General features: G+C 47.5%; 6 protein-coding genes across 6 annotated transcripts; 4 read left to right on the top strand and 2 right to left on the bottom strand.

The window, feature by feature from the left end:
- Positions 1 to 1,344: 1,344 nt before the first annotated feature.
- TGAM01_v209833 (hypothetical protein) lies at positions 1,345 to 6,385 on the bottom strand (the record flags this gene model as incomplete). The annotated part of the gene is made up of 8 exons (XM_024550647.1): positions 1,345 to 1,501; positions 1,546 to 2,002; positions 2,064 to 2,164; positions 2,230 to 2,594; positions 2,649 to 2,991; positions 3,050 to 3,339; positions 3,392 to 5,922; positions 5,977 to 6,385. 8 exons carry the CDS (start codon positions 6,383 to 6,385, stop codon positions 1,345 to 1,347), a joined length of 4,653 nt encoding a protein of 1,550 aa, XP_024404596.1.
- Positions 6,386 to 7,036: 651 nt separating this feature from the next.
- Positions 7,037 to 9,222, top strand: TGAM01_v209832 (hypothetical protein; the record flags this gene model as incomplete). The annotated part of the gene is made up of 3 exons (XM_018810100.1): positions 7,037 to 7,148; positions 7,206 to 7,762; positions 7,822 to 9,222. 3 exons carry the CDS (start codon positions 7,037 to 7,039, stop codon positions 9,220 to 9,222), a joined length of 2,070 nt encoding a protein of 689 aa, XP_018656717.1.
- A 578-nt stretch (positions 9,223 to 9,800) lies between these two features.
- Positions 9,801 to 10,834, top strand: TGAM01_v209831 (hypothetical protein; the record flags this gene model as incomplete). The annotated part of the gene is made up of 3 exons (XM_018810101.1): positions 9,801 to 9,870; positions 9,944 to 10,517; positions 10,585 to 10,834. 3 exons carry the CDS (start codon positions 9,801 to 9,803, stop codon positions 10,832 to 10,834), a joined length of 894 nt encoding a protein of 297 aa, XP_018656718.1.
- A 1,131-nt stretch (positions 10,835 to 11,965) lies between these two features.
- On the top strand, positions 11,966 to 13,619 carry TGAM01_v209830 (DEAD/DEAH box helicase; the record flags this gene model as incomplete). The annotated part of the gene is made up of 4 exons (XM_024550646.1): positions 11,966 to 12,370; positions 12,443 to 13,010; positions 13,085 to 13,482; positions 13,548 to 13,619. 4 exons carry the CDS (start codon positions 11,966 to 11,968, stop codon positions 13,617 to 13,619), a joined length of 1,443 nt encoding a protein of 480 aa, XP_024404595.1.
- Positions 13,539 to 13,905, bottom strand: TGAM01_v209829 (hypothetical protein; the record flags this gene model as incomplete). The annotated part of the gene is made up of 2 exons (XM_024550645.1): positions 13,539 to 13,573; positions 13,698 to 13,905. 2 exons carry the CDS (start codon positions 13,903 to 13,905, stop codon positions 13,539 to 13,541), a joined length of 243 nt encoding a protein of 80 aa, XP_024404594.1.
- A 422-nt stretch (positions 13,906 to 14,327) lies between these two features.
- TGAM01_v209828 (DEAD/DEAH box helicase) lies at positions 14,328 to 17,755 on the top strand (the record flags this gene model as incomplete). The annotated part of the gene is made up of 2 exons (XM_024550644.1): positions 14,328 to 15,825; positions 15,879 to 17,755. The coding sequence occupies 2 exons, from the start codon at positions 14,328 to 14,330 to the stop codon at positions 17,753 to 17,755; spliced, it is 3,375 nt and encodes a 1,124-aa protein (XP_024404593.1).
- Between the last annotated feature and the right edge of the window lie 253 nt (positions 17,756 to 18,008).

Here is an 18,008-nt window from a genome sequence, read left to right as displayed (position 1 = left end):
GTCGACGCTGAGAGACACTTCCATTTTTGTCGCCATCTACTATCTCGTCATTTTTGGTGGCCGCGAGCTGATGCGGAACCGGGAGCCCTTCAAGCTGAAGACTCTCTTTCTGATTCATAATTTCGTCCTCACAGCGGTCAGCGCCATCATTCTGGCGCTTTTTATAGAGCAGCTATTTCCCACCATTGTTCGCCGCGGAGTTCTCCATGCCATCTGCGATTCTAACGGTGGCTGGACGCAGCCCCTCATCGTCCTGTACTACGTATGTTGACCCATATCTGCCTCTAGATACCTAGGGAGAACATAGCTAGTACAAGTTGCTTCAGATGCTAATTATGTATACGTGAAGATGACTTATCTCAGCAAATATCTGGAGCTTCTGGATACGGTTTTCCTGTTTCTCAAGAAAAAGCCCCTGACTTTCCTTCACTGCTACCACCATGGCGCAACGGCTGTCCTCTGCTACACCCAGCTCATTGGCAGCACATCGGTCCAATGGGTCGTCATTTCTCTCAACCTCTTTGTCCACGTTGTCATGTACTGGTACTACTTTCAGAGCGCCCGCGGCGTGCGCATCTGGTGGAAAGAATGGGTGACTCGCCTGCAAATCATCCAATTTGTCATTGACCTCGGCTTTGTCTACTTTGCGTCGTACACATACTTTACATTCACGTACTGGCCTTGGATGCCCAACTGGGGAAGTTGCGCCGGTAAGGAATTTGCCGCCTTTTCTGGTATTATTATCCTCAGCTCGTATCTTGTTCTCTTCATTTCCTTTTATTTTGCCACGTACGCAAAGAAAGGAAGCAAGGGTGCCGCTCGAAAGGCATCACGCAAGATTGCTGAAGAAACAGCACCGGCTCCTAGCGCCCTTGTCGACTCCATCACGAGCGAAAGCAACCCCATTGCCAACGGCTCTTCGACTCGGCCTCGGAGAGCAAGAAATTAGACCGGCAGCGCCAGTCAGTCAGTGTAACAGCAAGAGGTATCGAGTAGCTCATCAAGGAGCTGCTGTGGTAATGAGAGGGGAAAGATGGGTGTAATACAATTGTTAGATTATAGAACAGCATATCTACTAATGGCGGCAAGCGTAGATCAAGGCCCTGAGGATTGATAGCTAATCATTTAGTGTGTGTGTATAACAATGATTGGATGCAGGAGATGGATCAGGCGCGCTGGATAAGGGCTTGTCTGTTTGCCAGCTTTCTCATTCTGCTAATCTGTTCACATAAAAGTTCCATCTAAATGAAAGCAGTATATTCGTACACAACGTACAGCTACGTATATATATTATCATTATATGGAATAAATGTAACCTGACCTCTAACCAAAAACAGTTGTCTATCATTTTTCTTCGCCATCCTCAGCTTGCCCGGGCTCAGGATTCTCCTCGCTGATAATATCATTCCGCAGGTCTGGTAAAAATCGATCAACCCTCTCCCAAGTCTCGTCCCAGAGCTTCTTTCTTGATGCATCCTTTTCAGGAGACACCAGATAGCCGCTAGTAGCCATGAACAGGACAACATTTTTAAGATTTTCTCGTACCGCTTCGGCCTAGAAATAGAGATTAGCGTCTCATCCGCATACATGCAGCTTATGTGTTGGCGCCGAAAACTTACTAGGCTGTCACCTTGTCCGCTGTTCATTAGACGATCCATGATCTCAATGATCTTGATCCACAAGTCTAACATGCCATCCCACTCGGACAAAAGAACCATGTACTGTAAAAAGACTTTGCAGAGGAGCGAAGACACTTGGACGCGCATTTCGCTCATCCCATCTCTATCGGATGAAAACACTTCCGGCTTCAGGAGCCTAAAAATCAAGGGAAACAAAACTTGACTGAATATTGCCGTCCATTCCTTGGGATCACTACAAGTCAGATCAGGCGAGAGGAGGGATCTCTGCAACGCGGTGAATGAAAGTTGGCGAACATCGCGACAGGAGTTAGTGCATTGGGTCGTCAATGCCTGAAGAATAGGGAGCCAATAGGCTGACCAGGCTAATGGCAAATAAAAGTCAGTACCTAATCACGGCGCAGCCCCTACTATGTGCAAACTTACCCTCACTACTTTCTAGATGAGACTGTTGCATAAGCTGTGGAATTCGAGAAGTCATCCCATGCAAGGTATTAATCGCTTGGCAGCCTCTTGCTACTACTTGACTATCGCTGTATTTGAGAACGTTATGATCTGACCGCTTTTGATTCGGGACATTGTCAAGACTTACGCTTCGCGCTTGGTCGATTCATGCGCCTTAGAATCCCGAGTAGCGAGAGGGTCAGCCGCGGATGCAAAATGATTAAGCAATGCAATAGCTGCCTCATAGTTATCGGCCATAATGGCTGGTGGGGTTCCAGCAGTGCTCCTCTCTAGAATGTCGAATATCTGAGCAGCGGCACTGGCATCTCCTGCCACTACCCGTAAGATGGCCCAAAAATCGGGCGAAGTCATCATCTCGCTTCTCAAGGGGCCCGGGTCACGCGTGCAAATGGAAAGGCCAGAAAGTATGACACCTGCGGTCTTTAAAAGGAGGTCCTGTGGTAAGCTGGACACTGTATGTAAGAAAATTGGGACATTCACAAAATCATGGTCCTGTCGACTAAAGTTAGCAAGACAATCCAGAGCGGGATTCATCAGCAAGCATACATAACCCGATTTTAGTATTGCAAGGCCATAAAATGCTGCACGCGAGATAGTGATGCCATGCCACTGTCCGTAATCACGCAAGATGCCATGAACAGCGTCGAAAACTTGCTTCGCAGTGTCTGAAGTTGAACCACCGTCACGGATAGTTAAAATGGTGCAGAGTTCGAGAATAAAGGGCGTAGAAGGGTCGTATATGGGTAAGTGTGTTGGTAGAGCCGGTCCAGTAGGGGGAGGGACTGCCACATTGTCCTGCTTTACGCCAATCACAGCTGAATGGTCGCTCTGCGGCAGCTGCTCGAGTAAAGACTGTATCAATATGTCAATGCGTTCCGTAGGTAGTTTGCTATGACAGAAATTAGCAACGTGCTGATGAAGCAGGAGGGGGTTTCATTAGTACTCACGAGATATTGTTCAGCACTTTGTCGATGTTGCAAGAATTAATGCAGTCAACGGTACATAACGTGCTCTCAAGTTCTTCGTCTGAAGGTTCCGGGGGATCGTCCGCGGCATAGCTAGATATGTATGAGGTGAACGCTGAGAAAAACCCAATATCGCTAGATCGTGCCGCCCTATCTATGACTTGTGAGGGAGTCTGTAGAGGAATAACCGGGATTGGCAAGGTTGGGAGGTCAGTTGATGATAGCGGTGGTGCCAGGGAATTCAAAAACAGATGGATCCATATCTGAATAATCTACGAATAGTTAGCTTAACGGCCATTGCAGACCCTGAGAAAAGATACTGACATGTTTCCATCCCTGGTTAATGAGAGCTTCGCTGCCGATAACAACTCGAAATAGTACGAGAACGGCAAGCTGCGCACGAAAATCTCTGCCAAGCTTCACAGCCAGCTCACTGACCATGACGCTACCGTCGCCTACTTGAACCTCTGTGTTTAATGATGTGTTGAAGGGCACGCGAGTAGCCAAGGTAGTAATACGGCTGAGGCAGTAAACGATCTGGTCAAGCGCTTCGACATTGCCATATTTGGTTGCAATGCGAGCACATTCATCAAACCCAGTCACAATCCTTGCAAAAACAGCATCATCAGTCGCAGACATAAAGACATACGACAGAGCTGAAACAACTGGCTTCCAGGTAGCGGCAAACATATCGCTATCATATATGTTCGTGTTGCAGGAGGATAGATGGCCCGCTGTTTCAGACTTCAAGAGAAGCTCTCGCCATGCATAGTCAAAGGCATGCTGGTTGTCGTGCTCATCAGGCAGAATAATCTCGTTTGATTTAATGGTTTCGTAGATATCTTTGAGATATTCTGGTGAGAAATCTTGCCCATTGTTCTGCCCTCGCAGATTCCTAGAAAAGTCGTTCAATGTCATCCTTTTCATAGATTTCACATTGGGATTATGTTGGTCGGTGTTTAAGAGGATAATAGCGTATGTCAAGATAAAGACAGCGTCTTTGTTCGCCACCTCCGACGTCGCGTTGCAATCGTAGTATTTCTCGGAGAAAGACTCAACCACGGCTGCGATCAGCGGTGCTTCGCCCGGCAATCGAAAGGCTTCCAGTAGCACCCTCAAAGCTTGATCAATCCGTTTGCCGGAAAACTCAAACAAGTCTAAGAAGGCTCCCAAAATAGCTTCATTGCCTCTTTTCGATAGAAAATCTCCTAATACCGCCTTTGATATGCGTGACGTCCCTTTGAGGAATTTAGCCACAGAAACAGGATCTCCGATATCAGTTATGATATTGTTTGCCTCAAGATAGCTCAGCCCCACCTTTGGCTTCTCATTAAACTTGCTCGTCCCTATAATGATGGTCTTTTTTCTCCGCCTTCTCTCCCTGAGCATATCAGGATCAGGGAGATTTTCGTAGATAGGGTCATCATGCAGTCTCTCCGCCATGAACTGGACAAAGCGCAAGAGTGCGTCTAAGCAGAGAGGCGGTACACTTGTAGTACTCCATGTAGCTGAGTCTGGCAGGGCGTTTCGCGCAAGAAGTCCAATCACATCCTCGCATAGATCTGACCTATCTTCGTCGCAATCGTAATTGACAAACAATTCGGTAGCAAACGTAGGTATCCTAGATAAAACACCGATGGCCTCTACCATAGCTTGCCGCGCATCGGGTTTACGCGCACCCCCCTCTAACCCTAGCTTTTGTCGGTCTTTTACAGGAACGGGCGTTGACCTTCCACTATTTGACTGTGACGGCGGCGGTTTGACCAGCTTCGGGGTCTCAGGAATGCCGGAGTACAGCGATGGGTCAATGCCAGTCTCGCGGGGGATATGAATTGTCGGGTGAAGGCAGGCCACCAAATAAGACAAAAAGAGTTCCTGCTGCAATTTGAGGACGCCTCGACATGTTGCGAGTAGCGTTCCAGTGACCGTTAAAGATTCTTGTAGGATAGCCATGTTATCGGATCGGACAAGTTGGAAAAGATAGCAACACAGCTGATCTTTAGCAAGAGTGGCCAATGCAGGATGGCGTGCAATGAAAGGTCCAGACACCTCCAACGCAACGTGTAATATGCGTAAAGCCACTACCCTCATTGTATCCGTATGGTGGCGGTCATTGGGGTCCAGAAAATTAACTAAAACTCGAAACAGTTCCCTGACGGAAGGTAGCGAGTAGGGCCGTAAATCCAGTGATTCTGTGTCACTCTCTCCATTCTCTTCGTTGGCATGGTTGCTCACAGAGCCTTCCTCTGCCTTCTCGTTTCCAGTGCTATCTGAAGCCTCCGGAGAAGGCTCGTCTTGGACAGTGGCGGAGATTATTGGATCTGCAACGGTACTACCGGCGGTGGTATCCATTTTGACATTGTCCATGTGCTGGTCAACCAACTGATCCATGACTGAAGAATCGTCTCCGACCTCGACCTCCAGGTGCTTAATATCTTCAAATATGATTTGGCACATTCGAACCATGACGGCTTCGGCTGTCCTCCTTAGCACAGGGGAGAATCGAGGTTGAGAGCATATAGCCAGGCCACGCCCCATCATATCGCAAACACTCTCATCACTTAATATGTAGCCTCCAGGTCCAGACATCATGTCCTCCATTAAGTTGAGAATCATAAGCAGTACAACCTCGCCCTGGGCCGAATCGCTTATATCGAATTGACAGTGGGTAACAGCGGCTGAGAGTGACTGCATCGCGAGAGCAAAACGAGGGGACTCCGAACAAATGAAGCCGTAAGCTAGGAATTTTCGTAATGCCCCAAGAGCCAAGATTGTAATCGGTGCTGCTGTTCCCTTCTCTTGGATGACGAAGAGAAAGGGTGCTAAGAGTGTTGGCGCATCAAATGAATGAATATCTATTTACCATTAGCTGGCGGCAAATGGTATGGCAAGATGAAGCTAATACACACTCTGGACACCTGTGATCTCATAACGAAGCTTGCCAAAGCCTGCGACCATGGGGCTATCCTGCAAACTCTTCGCCTTCTGGCCGCGAAAGCTCCATCGATTGCTGGCCGTTCCGTCATGCTCGCTCTCTCCAAAGGGGCTGCTAACGCCACTTTCCCGCGGTTGGGGCTGTATTTTAGGGGATCCGAACTGTATGGTATTGGGATTCCCACCCAGAATGGCAGAGACAGATTGGGGGGAGCGTGCATGTTTCTGAATGGCCGAGGTGATGGCTATACATTCAGATATAACCAGTGAAACGGGTTCAACAGCGACGGACACAGGGCGGCTTCGATATTGCATTCTCGGAATTTCGTGATGCGGTGATAGCGTTGCAGGAAGCCCGCTATGAATCGGCGAAGGCAGTGCCATATTCGCAAAGCATTGGGCGTTTGCCAACTAAGTATTCACTTCTAGTTATGACATTAGCCAACGAGAATCGCTAAGAGAGGCGTCAATAGTAGCGACCGAAGAAATCAAGCAGCCAGTACCTATTACCTATAGGGCAGGGGACAAGGCTCAAGGCCAAGGAGAGCGAGCAATGACACCTATGCTACCCACTGCAGCAATCTAGAGGGGAGCATGTGAAGTGCCTGCCTTAGTATGGCTTAGTCACCAAAAGCACAGTGTTTGCTGGCATATGAAATCAGTACATTGAATTCGAGTATAATTAAGCATTTTCGGTAGAGATACATCATAACGAATTAAATTTCAATTGAATTAGATAATGCTCTAAACTTATTGCCCGAGTATTTGAAAACTCCGTATTATTCTAGCTGGAAGTATACAGGCATGGCCAGTGGAACATATTCAAAGAATACTGTTACACGTGGCTTTCTTAGACACTGTGTTCTGCTCTCTACACTGTGTACTAAATTGCTAATGACATTTTCCGTCGCGTTGAAAATACAGACGCCACAACTGCCAACTTCCCACCTTCAACGCTTGTTGCGCGTTATCCCGGCAAGCTAGACTGTTCTCCCCCATTTTCTTTTCCAGTCATTTGAGGTGAGACGCGTAGCAATGGATGACTCTACAGCCTATGACTCTCCGGGAAACGCGATATCGCCAGATCCCAACTCTGCGCTTGCACAGCCGCCATCGCAAACCAATGCCAAAGGCTTGGATTCTCAAGGTGAGCAATCATATACGGCTTGTAAACCAATTACCTTGCGTCTAACGAATCCTACAGATGTGCAGATGTCTGAAGAGTCTTCAAGCGCCGAACATGTTCCACAGAGCGGCGGAAGTCCTACGGCCAGTGCGGCTGTAGACAACTCAGGCGAGGTCCATGGTGATACTCCTGCGCCAAACACCACTCGCCTCGATGAAGAGATGGGCGATGTATCCGAGGACGCAAAGGGTCTGCCCGCCGGGTCGACTAGCGCTCCAGTAGCATCGAGCACTGGAGTAGAAACCAAAACGAAGGAAGCGTTTGAATCCGCTGCTAGAGACCATCTCATCTCTCAGACGCATGCCATCGTCCTACCAAGCTATAGTACCTGGTTTGACATGAACAGCATTCACGAAATTGAGCGCAAGGCGATGGCCGAGTTTTTCAACAATCGGAATCGAAGCAAAACGCCGGCAGTCTACAAAGACTATCGCGACTTCATGATCAATACGTACCGACTTAACCCGGTTGAATATCTCACGATGACGGCATGTCGCCGAAACCTAGCTGGAGATGTTTGTGCCATAATGCGCGTTCATGCGTTTCTTGAACAATGGGGCTTGATCAATTATCAGGTGATTTCAGCTATCCAACTTAATTCGTTTAATTTCTACCACTGACACTTGCACTATAGGTTGATGCTGATCAACGACCATCACATGTTGGGCCCCCTTTTACAGGCCACTTCAAAATTATATGCGACACACCACGAGGACTTCAACCTTGGCAGCCTGCCGCCGATCCTGTTGTTCTGGAGGGCAAAAAGAATCGTGACACCGAAGAAAAGGCGAGCTCGTCGGTCCCTAACAAAGGCGACTTGAATTTGGGAATTGGCCGGAATATTTATGAAGCCAGTGCTAAAGGAACTCCGATCACAAAATCAGAAGGCCACAAGAACGGCGATGACATTTCTACCGAGGAGAGCGCAAAGGCTCCCGTGGCCAAGGTCAACTGCCACCAATGTGGAAACGACTGCACTAGGATATATTATCACAGCTCCCAATCGGATGCCAGGGCGAAAGCCAAATTCGATTTATGCCCAAATTGCTTCACCGAAGGCCGATTACCTGCGAGCCACACCTCTAGCATGTATTCTAAAGTGGAAAATCCAACGTATACATCCATTTTAGATCGAGATGCACCATGGACTGATGCGGAAATCCTTCGACTTTTGGAAGGGTTGGAGCGATTCGACGACGATTGGGGAGAGATTGCAGAGCACGTGGGTACCCGCACCAGAGAAGAATGCGTACTTCAGTTCCTTCAACTGGACATTGAAGAGAAGTACCTCGATTCCGAGGCACCTACAAACCCACCTACGGGCTTACCTATGCTGGGAGGTCAACACGGCCACCTCCCTTTCAACCAGGTGGACAACCCTGTTATGTCTGTCGTGGGCTTTTTGGCAAGCTTAGCAGACCCAGCTAGCACTGCGGCGGCGGCAAACAAATCAGCGGACGAGCTCAAGCGTAATCTGCGAAAACAACTTGAAAGAGCAAACCAGACAGACAATGCCGAAGCAGCAGACAAGAAAGAAACTGAAGTGGATAAGGCAGAGTCTATGGACCTGGATTTCCGGCAGACAGTCGTGACCACGACTACTACTACATCAACAACAAAGACTTCTCTTGCATCTATTCCTTTGGCCTCCATTGGCGCTCGTGGGGCCGTATTTGCGTCTCATGAGGAACGAGAAATGACTCGATTAGTCTCGGCAGCTGCCAACGTGATGCTCCAGAAACTAGAGTTGAAGCTTAAATACTTTGACGAGATGGAAGAGCTACTGCGTGAAGAACGTAGAGAGTTAGAACGTGGCCGACAACAGCTATTCTTGGACAGGCTCGCCTTCAAAAGACAAGTACAGACTGTCCAAGACACATTGCATGCAGCCGCTGAGGCAGGTGGAGTGCAAGGGTCTCGAATGGCGCAGGATATTGCGATGGATAGCGAGAAATTGGGGTTTCAGACCGTAGTGGATGGCCAATCAATGTTGCCACCCACCGGCAACGGCCAGGTGAAAACATTTGAAGCATAAAAGGCTTATCAAAGCCATCTTGGTCAATCGAGCAATCACGGCGCAGGTCAACATCTGGAAAGTTTCGGAGTTGGAGGGGTTGGAAAGTAAGCAATTACTAGGCACTTGCTAACTTGATAATGTATGGGCTGAGGAGTTTGGGATACTACTATGCTACGAAAGAGGATGAAACTCTTCACTTATTTTCTGGACGAATGTACTAGTATTAGTACCAGTATGTAAGGACAGATGTAGTACAATGATTTATCTATTTAACTTAACACAGGTTTATTCGCATCCCGTTTAAAATGTGAAGGTAGCACGATGTGATTCGTTATCGGCCACGCCTCAGACGTAGATGTACTTTTTCTTGCGTCATCTGCGAGTGCTGCTAAGACGTAGTTTAGGTACCTGCTACTAACGTCCTCGGCGCTCTTAAGCTCCACGTCACAGCTTCCTAGCCCCACCAGAGTCCTTTAGCAGCAGGTCCTCATCAAGGTAATAGTGCTCCCTTTCTGCAAGCCAAGGTCTCACTCTATCACGAAACTCAAGAAGCATCTCGCGACTGCACACTCAGAATTTGAGCCCTAGATCTTCCAATGTCAAGCGCTAGGGGTCAATACCGCCGTGCCTCTCTCGAGGACGACGATCTAATTGATCCGGATGATGGTAAGCATTGAGTCTAAGCCGTTCGACGTAGAACAGCAGAACAGCAGAACGCGAAGCTAATGCGATAAACCAGCGGATCTCAACGACTTCGACGACCCTCTGGCTCCAGAGTCATCTAGGCAGCCTTTAACAAACACCATTACATCTGGAGGTTCGGCATCGGGACGGCTGGACGAGGGCTATCTCACTTCTCGCATTCCTGGAGATGATCGGAGAGCGCCTCAGAACACCATCGATGAAACCGTGTGGGAGACACTGCGGCGTGATCTGCTAGCTGTGTGGGCCAAGCTCAAGGAGGTCTTATACCCGCGATACCTTTTTGGCGGCACTATGTTCGACTCAGAGGGCGGTTTTCGTGGTGCATATTCCAACATACGCGGCGCTGGCTTGACTGGCACAAGAGAAGAGCTCACTGGACTGGCCAGTCGGGTCATGGATGCCGAGGCTCTATTGCAGAGCAACATGAGCCCAGGCCTCAGAGACTGGGATCTATGGGGCCCATTGATCTTCTGCTTGCTACTCAGCTTATTGCTTAGCTTTACGGCGCGATCCGACCAGAGAGACGCTGTTTTTAGCGGCGTTTTCGCAACCATATGGCTTGGCGAGGCGATTGTGACTCTTCAGATCAAACTTTTGGGAGGCAATATGTAAGTTCAATTCACAGCGGCAGACTTCCTTAGCCAGTGGTGGCATTGAACTAACACAAAACGACAGCTCTTTTGCCCAGAGTATTTGCATTATTGGGTACACGTTGTTTCCTCTGGTAATTGCTGCCCTCTTGTCAGCTCTGAAGCTTCATTGGATTGCGCGGATACCGGTCTATGTCGTTCTTATCGCGTGGTCCATCGCTGCTGGCGTCAGCATTCTTGGCGGTAGCGGGGTGGTCAAGAACCGGGTGGCCATTGCTGTCTATCCCCTCTTTGTGTTTTATCTAGGGCTGGGGTGTCTATGCTTCATTAGCTAAAGTCGTGCGGCAGCTTGATGGATGGTCGGGTCTTGCTTTTAGAATGCGAGGGCTATGTGAGCTGCAAAAGAGGAATGATTTTCAAGAAGAATGGAGCCCATAATGGTACCGGCAAGCATTATTATCTGCATTATATATTACATCATTTCAGACTCTATATTGAATCAAAGATACACCACCAACATGGCATCTAGCATACAATAGATTTACGGCAAAGTGCTCGTAGCTGCGGAAACAACTCTGGTAACTTATGCGCAGCCATTAGTGAAACAACTATCCAAAGCGAATAAACGCTTTCTGGGTATAATCCTGAATCGCACTATAGGCTTGGCAAATATTGACGGCTATACAATATTTACCCAGGACGCTCTACAAGCAATTCCTTATCTTGCTTGGTAATTTGTTAGCTTGAAGTTGTTAGCTTGAAGTAGAACTACAAGTAGGTATATCATTCTTCAGTGCTTGCGCAGTCACGAGCCCGAAAAGAGCTAGACAAACTTGGCAACTCCAATTACATAAACATCAAGCATTATCCCTTTTAGAGCAAACCAGCAATAAGCCTGCGGACATGACAAGTTTCCTAGGACGTGAAAAGTGATGTCGGACGGCGGCCGGCCAAGATTGAGCGGCTCCAATACGCGCAAACGCGGTCATATGCAAGGTACCTTGCCAGACCTCTTTTGATCATGACCCCTCTTTGCCTTCTTAGGCGCAAGTGTGGGGACTTGTAGATTTCTGTACTCAGTAGCGTGTCTACAGCGAGACAGTACTCGCTAGGTACCTGACTCCCGGAGCAAGTGATAGCAGGTGCCCACGTCTTTAATTGGTACTGCAGCCAGCCGGGCTGACCACCTCCAACTACTATCGGCACAAAATTGCTGCGGCGCGATAACGGCAAACGCAAGAGTACAGCGTTGATATTGCAAATTGCAATCTGCCGCCCTGCCGCCTTGTCCTTCTGCCTGTAATTACAGCCGTATTAAGGTATCCGATCTGGACGCCGTCTAAGTCGCGCGGTTATGCGCGAGCAGCCGCCGCTGCCTTATCCTAGCTGCAAATCGACTCTACCAGCCAACCCCATCTTTCGCGATCGACATCACCCGCCCTTTTCTGGCTACCTCTGCCCACGCCATGGCCGACAACTCTCAAGGGACAGCCAGTCCTAAGAATGAGCAAATCTACCCAGAAGTAGGCGAAGACGCCGAGACGCGCGCTGCCCGCCGAGAACTGAAACAGTCCTCCATATCTGACCCTCCTGCCGCCGCTCGCGACCTCGGATCCGATCCAGTAGATGAGGGAGCGGCACGCCCCGACACTCCAACCGACCAAGTATCCGATGGCCAAGATGATAGATTCAAGGAGCATGTGCCGTCTCCAAAGAAGAAACGCGCACACGACCAGTTAGATGGAAGCATAGACCTCGAAAATAACGATACCAACAGTGTTACATCTACAGAATCTACCAGAGATCGAGCTTCCCGGTTAGAGCCAGAAAAAAAACGACATCGTGATGAGGACTCAACAAGAGAGGTATCGGTATGTGATCTCTTTTCAAACCTCTTATGAACCCCCCTTTGCATCTCGCATATCTAACGCATGGCTACACAGAAATCCTCGTCAACAACAGACCTGCCGCTAGCCACAGATGATACAGCAGGCTCCAAAACTTCTCCAGCTAAAGTTTTGCCACAAACGTCTTCCAGCGCTTTTCAAGCCTCAGACTTCGGCAAACTTGCTACTGGATCCTCGCCATTTGCGAGTTTGGGCACAACCCAGAGCAGTATCTTTGCTTCTCCAGCTGCTGCGTCGACTTTACCACCAACCTCTGTGTTCAGCGCCCCGGGATCACAGCTTCCGCCGTCTACTATGCCTAAATTGACTTTTGGAAGTGCTAACAGTGCTTCACCTTTCGCTAGCCTTGCTTCAGGGATTAATGGAGCTGGACTTGGCTCTCCATTCGCAGCCAGCAAAGGTCTGGACAGCTTCGCATCACCCATGGCCAAACAAGTTCAGAGCGAAAGGCCTGCAAAGCCATTTGGAGCTCCGGAGAGTGATGAAGAGAGTGGAGATGAAGCAGACGCAGTCGCAGATGATGAACCCGAGCCGAGTGAACAAGAGGGAGCTACACCACTAGAGAAGGAATCGGAGGAGAAGAAGAAGATCAAACTCCATAAAGGTGAGAAAAGGCCCTATTGCGAATTTTTTTTTATTCATTCAAAGTTGGAGGACTAATATGGATAATGCTCTAAGTCGAAGTTGATGACGGCGAAGCAGGTGAAACAACCCTGCTTTCTGTCAGAACAAAGCTATTCTACCATGACAAAGAGGCGGGCTGGAAGGAACGAGGCGCTGGGATGTTGAAAATCAATGTCCCGCAGGGCTGTATTGAGTTTGATGAAAATGGAGCACCTGTTCTTGGATCATTTGATGCGTCCGGTCTTGAAGCTGATGAAGAGGGGGGTGAAAAGACACAAGATCATAAAGTTGTCCGTCTTCTTATGCGCCAAGATCAGACACACCGTGTGATTCTCAATACCGCCGTTCTCCCGGCTATGAATTTCCAAGAAAAGGCATCGCTCAAATCTGTGGGAATACTGTTTACTGCTTTTGAGGGCGAGCAGGCGAAGCCTGTGAGCATCACATTGAGGGTCAGTTTTGCTTGAGTTCTTCACATATATCATTGCACGTGGACACTAATCCCTGCTCATAATAGATGTCGGCTGCAAGCGCTAAGAGCTTCTTAAAGGAGATTAGCAGTATCCAGAAAGAACTCCGGGGCAACTAAAGCCCACGGCAAAATGTTTGCACCAACAGCGGCTTAGTATCGGCAGCATAGAGTGGTGTAGAGCGAAGGTGGCCATACCATGATTGGCCATGGCCATTCCGTGTCGCTCTGAAATAGGCAGAGCAAGTATTAGGGTAAGTTGCCCGTTGGCGCTCTGCCCAAGGGGCAAAATTTGCATGACCGTTGCAAGCTTATACCTGATGTGACCGACAGCCATATAGACTGGAAGTGAGGATAAGGCAAGGAAGATCGGGCGTGTATAGTACTTTAGGGATACTCTAGACATGTCAAACGGGACGATGTTCCCAACAATAATACCATTATAAGCACAATATGAGATAATCACTATTTATTGGCAAAAGTTTGCAGTTCTTGGAACCAATACCCAGAAACACTTATACGGCGAAAGCAACAAAAAAGACGCTTATAGAGGCAGCTAAAGCACGTGATTTTGCGTTAGTTTCGCGATTCTTAGCTCGACATTCAGAGCGTGAACAACCAATCAGTGATGGCTCTCGCGGCTAACTACCTACCTTGGCTACAAATGATAATGCTGTCTTCATCACTGTGTCTACCAGAAAACCCAAAGACTGATCCGCTACTGTTTGCCATCTGTTCTTTATCCTTTTGTTGAGATGATTCGGTAACCAGTTTGATGACGGACATTTGAAAGCTGGGTCTTCCGGTTCCCATCTATCAGGTCCAACCATGGAACATAACGCGACGCTGCATCTAGCCCCAGATGGATCGAAATCTTTGGTTGGGCGGAAGCGCATCCATGAGGATACCTCTCCTGTAGGCGAAGACACACGCCGTGATACCTCTGCTACTGTTTCGAAGAAACCAAGGGCGAAAAAACGAGTTGCTCCAAAAAGCGAGGGCCGGAAGGACGACTCAGAGAACTCTATCCCATCCAATATTGCTTGGAGTGATACTTTTCGTGACCTTGAAAAGGCTCATAAAGCATTGAATCTGGTCTATACATTTTGCTCTTCGCGCAAACATGTCATCACGACATTTGATACCCTTAAATCAGCCGTTGAATGCCACATAAAAAGAACCCTATCTATTGCGGATGTAGCTCAAATGGTTGCCCTTCGCCCAGAAGCCATGAAGTTCGAATACACCAATGAACTCATGCTGCAACTCAACACCAGGGGCGCTCAAAGGGACGACGTCTTCAAGTCGTCGCAGTCTGCAATGTCGCAAGCGCCAGCACACGATTCGTCTGTCGGTGGGCTGACGGGAAACGAACGTCTTGGCGACGATACCAACGATCAAGTTACTTCGCATGAGCAAGAAGTGTTATACTTGGAATTCACCGATGCTGATTTGAAGCGACAAGTGTTAGATAGAGAGACGGGTGAAGCGACACGGCCGACCACCAAACTAAGAAATGAGAAACTGAAAATGCCAGTATATGGTCAAAAGCAGATGATGCAGTTAATCGAACGACGCAACCAAAAGTTTGCGGATTCTATCAATGAATTTCTCAAGAGCTGTATCAACGACGTTGTTGATCCAGAGGAGGCTTTACGTCAAAAGGCTGAGGCCTATATTCCCAAGCCGGCGTTGAAAGATATTGATGCAAACAAGCTCAATGAAAGTGCCATACCTGATGCCATCCCTCATGAAAGGGGGAGTATATCAGAAATAGTGCTTCAAATCAAACAAAGCCCGTGGTACTCAGGCCAGATTGTACCTGATGGCCATAGAGTATTTGAACCCCAGAGTCCCAGCTATGGAAGTCTCAATTTTTTGCTGTCTCAAGATCTAGTGAACGCCCTCTATAATGCTAAACGAATCACTCAATTTTACACGCATCAAGCCGAGGCTCTGAATAGTCTTTACGAGGGGCAGAACATCGTTATATCGACCTCAACCAGCTCTGGGAAGTCATTGGTCTACCAACTGCCAGTCTTACACGCCCTAGAACGGGACAGAAGCTCAAGAGCCATGTATATATTCCCAACCAAAGCACTTGCGCAGGATCAAAAACGCAGTCTCAGCGATCTTTTGGCATTCATGCCAAATCTTAACGATGTTCTTGTTGATACTTTTGATGGAGATACCCCCATGAGCCTTAGGGAAACTATTCGGGATGAGGCAAAAATCATTTTCACCAATCCAGATATGCTTCACCTCACGATATTGCCTCAGGAGCAGAGGTGGAGGACTTTTCTTAAACATTTGAGATTTGTAGTTGGTCAGTTGTTTAAATACACATTATCGAGTCCTCTTTAGCTAACAATCCAAAAGTTGACGAACTACACTACTACAATGGTCAACTCGGATCTCATGTTGCGTTTATCATGCGAAGACTAAGAAGGATATGCGAGGCAGTGGGAAATCGACACGTTCAGTTCATTTCTTGCTCCGCTACTGTAGCCAACCCCGAAGAGCATTTCAAACTGATATTTGGAGTTTCGAATGTTCGTCTAATTGACTATGATGGGTCTCCATCTGGGCGAAAGGAGTTTCTTTGCTGGAACACTCCTTTTAGAGAGCCCGGCGACCCCACCAGCGGACGAGGAAACGCCAAATTCGAATGCGCTCGTATATTCTGCGCTCTCCTACTAAGAGGTGTCAGGATTATTGCCTTCTGTAGGGTTCGTGCCCAATGTGAAGTCTTGACCAGTGCAATCAAGCAAGAGCTGCGCGAACTCGGTCGCCCAGAATGCACCAACTTGGTAATGGGTTATCGTGGTGGCTATACGGCCCGAGACCGGCGGAAAATCGAAGCGGAGATGTTTGAGGGAAAGTTGCTGGGCATTGTTGCAACCACGGCGCTGGAACTCGGTATTGATATTGGCACTCTGGATTGCGTTCTGACTTGGGGCTTTCCTTATACTATTGCAAACTTACGACAACAGAGTGGTCGAGCTGGGCGGCGCACCAAAGACTCGTTATCCATCCTAGTTGGAGATAGCTTTCCAACGGATCAGCATTATATGAACAATCCCGATGAGCTCTTTTCAAAGCCCAATTGCGAATTGCGCGTGGATTTGAAAGATATTCTTGTTCGCGAAGGTCATATACAATGCGCGGCATATGAGATGCCCATTCGACAAAACGAGGACGTGCAATATTTTGGGAACGATTTGCCTAAGATCTGTCTCGAACGGTTGGTGGAAGATGAAGTAGGGTACTTTCACTGCCATGACCGCTTCCGTCCCAACCCCGCCCAGTATGTCGCCATTCGGGATACAGAAGATGAGCACTATGCCATCATTGATATAACAAACGAGAAGAACGAAGTCTTGGAAGAACTAGAGGCATCGAGAGCGACGTTCACTATATACGACGGTGCCATATTCCTCCACCAAGGCAACACATATCTCATTCGAGATTTCTTGCCAGACCAAAAGATGGCTAAGGTTGAAAGAGTTCATGTTGAGTGGACGACCATGCCACGAGATTACACCGACATCGATCCTATTGAAATCGAGGCTATTCGTGCTATATCCGGATCACCCTGTCATGCCTACTACGGAAGCATAAAGATTCAGCAAACGGTGTTTGGTTTCTTCAAAGTAGATAAGAAGGGACGAATCATAGATGCAGTACATGTCGATAACCCGCCTGTCATACGATACAGCAAAGGCATGTGGATAGATATACCTCGACAAGTACTTGAGATACTACAGGATCTGGCTCTAAATGCGGCTGCAGCGATACATGCAGCTGAGCATGTCATTATGAGTTTACTGCCCGCATTCGTTATCAGTCTTCCAGGAGACGTACGGACAGAATGCAAAGTAGCTCTTAAGGAATTTGCCACGAAAGAAACAAAAAGGAAGCGACCAGCCCGATTAACATTCTACGATGCCAAAGGAGGCATAAATGGATCTGGTGTTAGCACAAAGGCTTTTGATCACATTGATCATCTACTAGAGCGAGCATTAAAAAGGGTAGAAGAATGTTCCTGCCAGCAAGGTTGCGTTGAATGCGTGGCATCCGAGATATGCAAATATTCCAACGAAGTCATAAGTAAAGTTGGATGTCTTATTATTCTTCGGAGCCTGCTAGGAGCAGATATAAGACTAAATAACTTACAGCTGGATTATAACAGTAGGCTCTCTAGTACTGATATAATAACTGTTACAGTACCAGTTCCTGTAAAATTAAAACAATAACTATTTCTAAGAATACTATAGCTAATAAATAATTATAAAGGATATTTATTTATATTATTAAGATTTATTTCTAATATTTTTTTCCTTTAGAAGTTTATTAAACTTTTTAAATTTAATATAAAAAATAATTATATTTAGTTATTAAGTTTAATTAAAGAAAGTTTTAAAAAGCTAGTTAAAGTTTATATTTAAGTAATTTTTTAACTTAAAAGTTACTAGTTTTTTTATATAAATATATTAAGTTAATTTAATT

Source organism: Trichoderma gamsii (genome assembly GCF_001481775.2).
Source record: "Trichoderma gamsii strain T6085 chromosome Unknown Scaffold_52.2, whole genome shotgun sequence".
Classification (NCBI taxonomy): Eukaryota; Fungi; Ascomycota; class Sordariomycetes; order Hypocreales; family Hypocreaceae; genus Trichoderma; species Trichoderma gamsii.
This window is presented reverse-complemented; position numbering and strand designations above follow the sequence as displayed.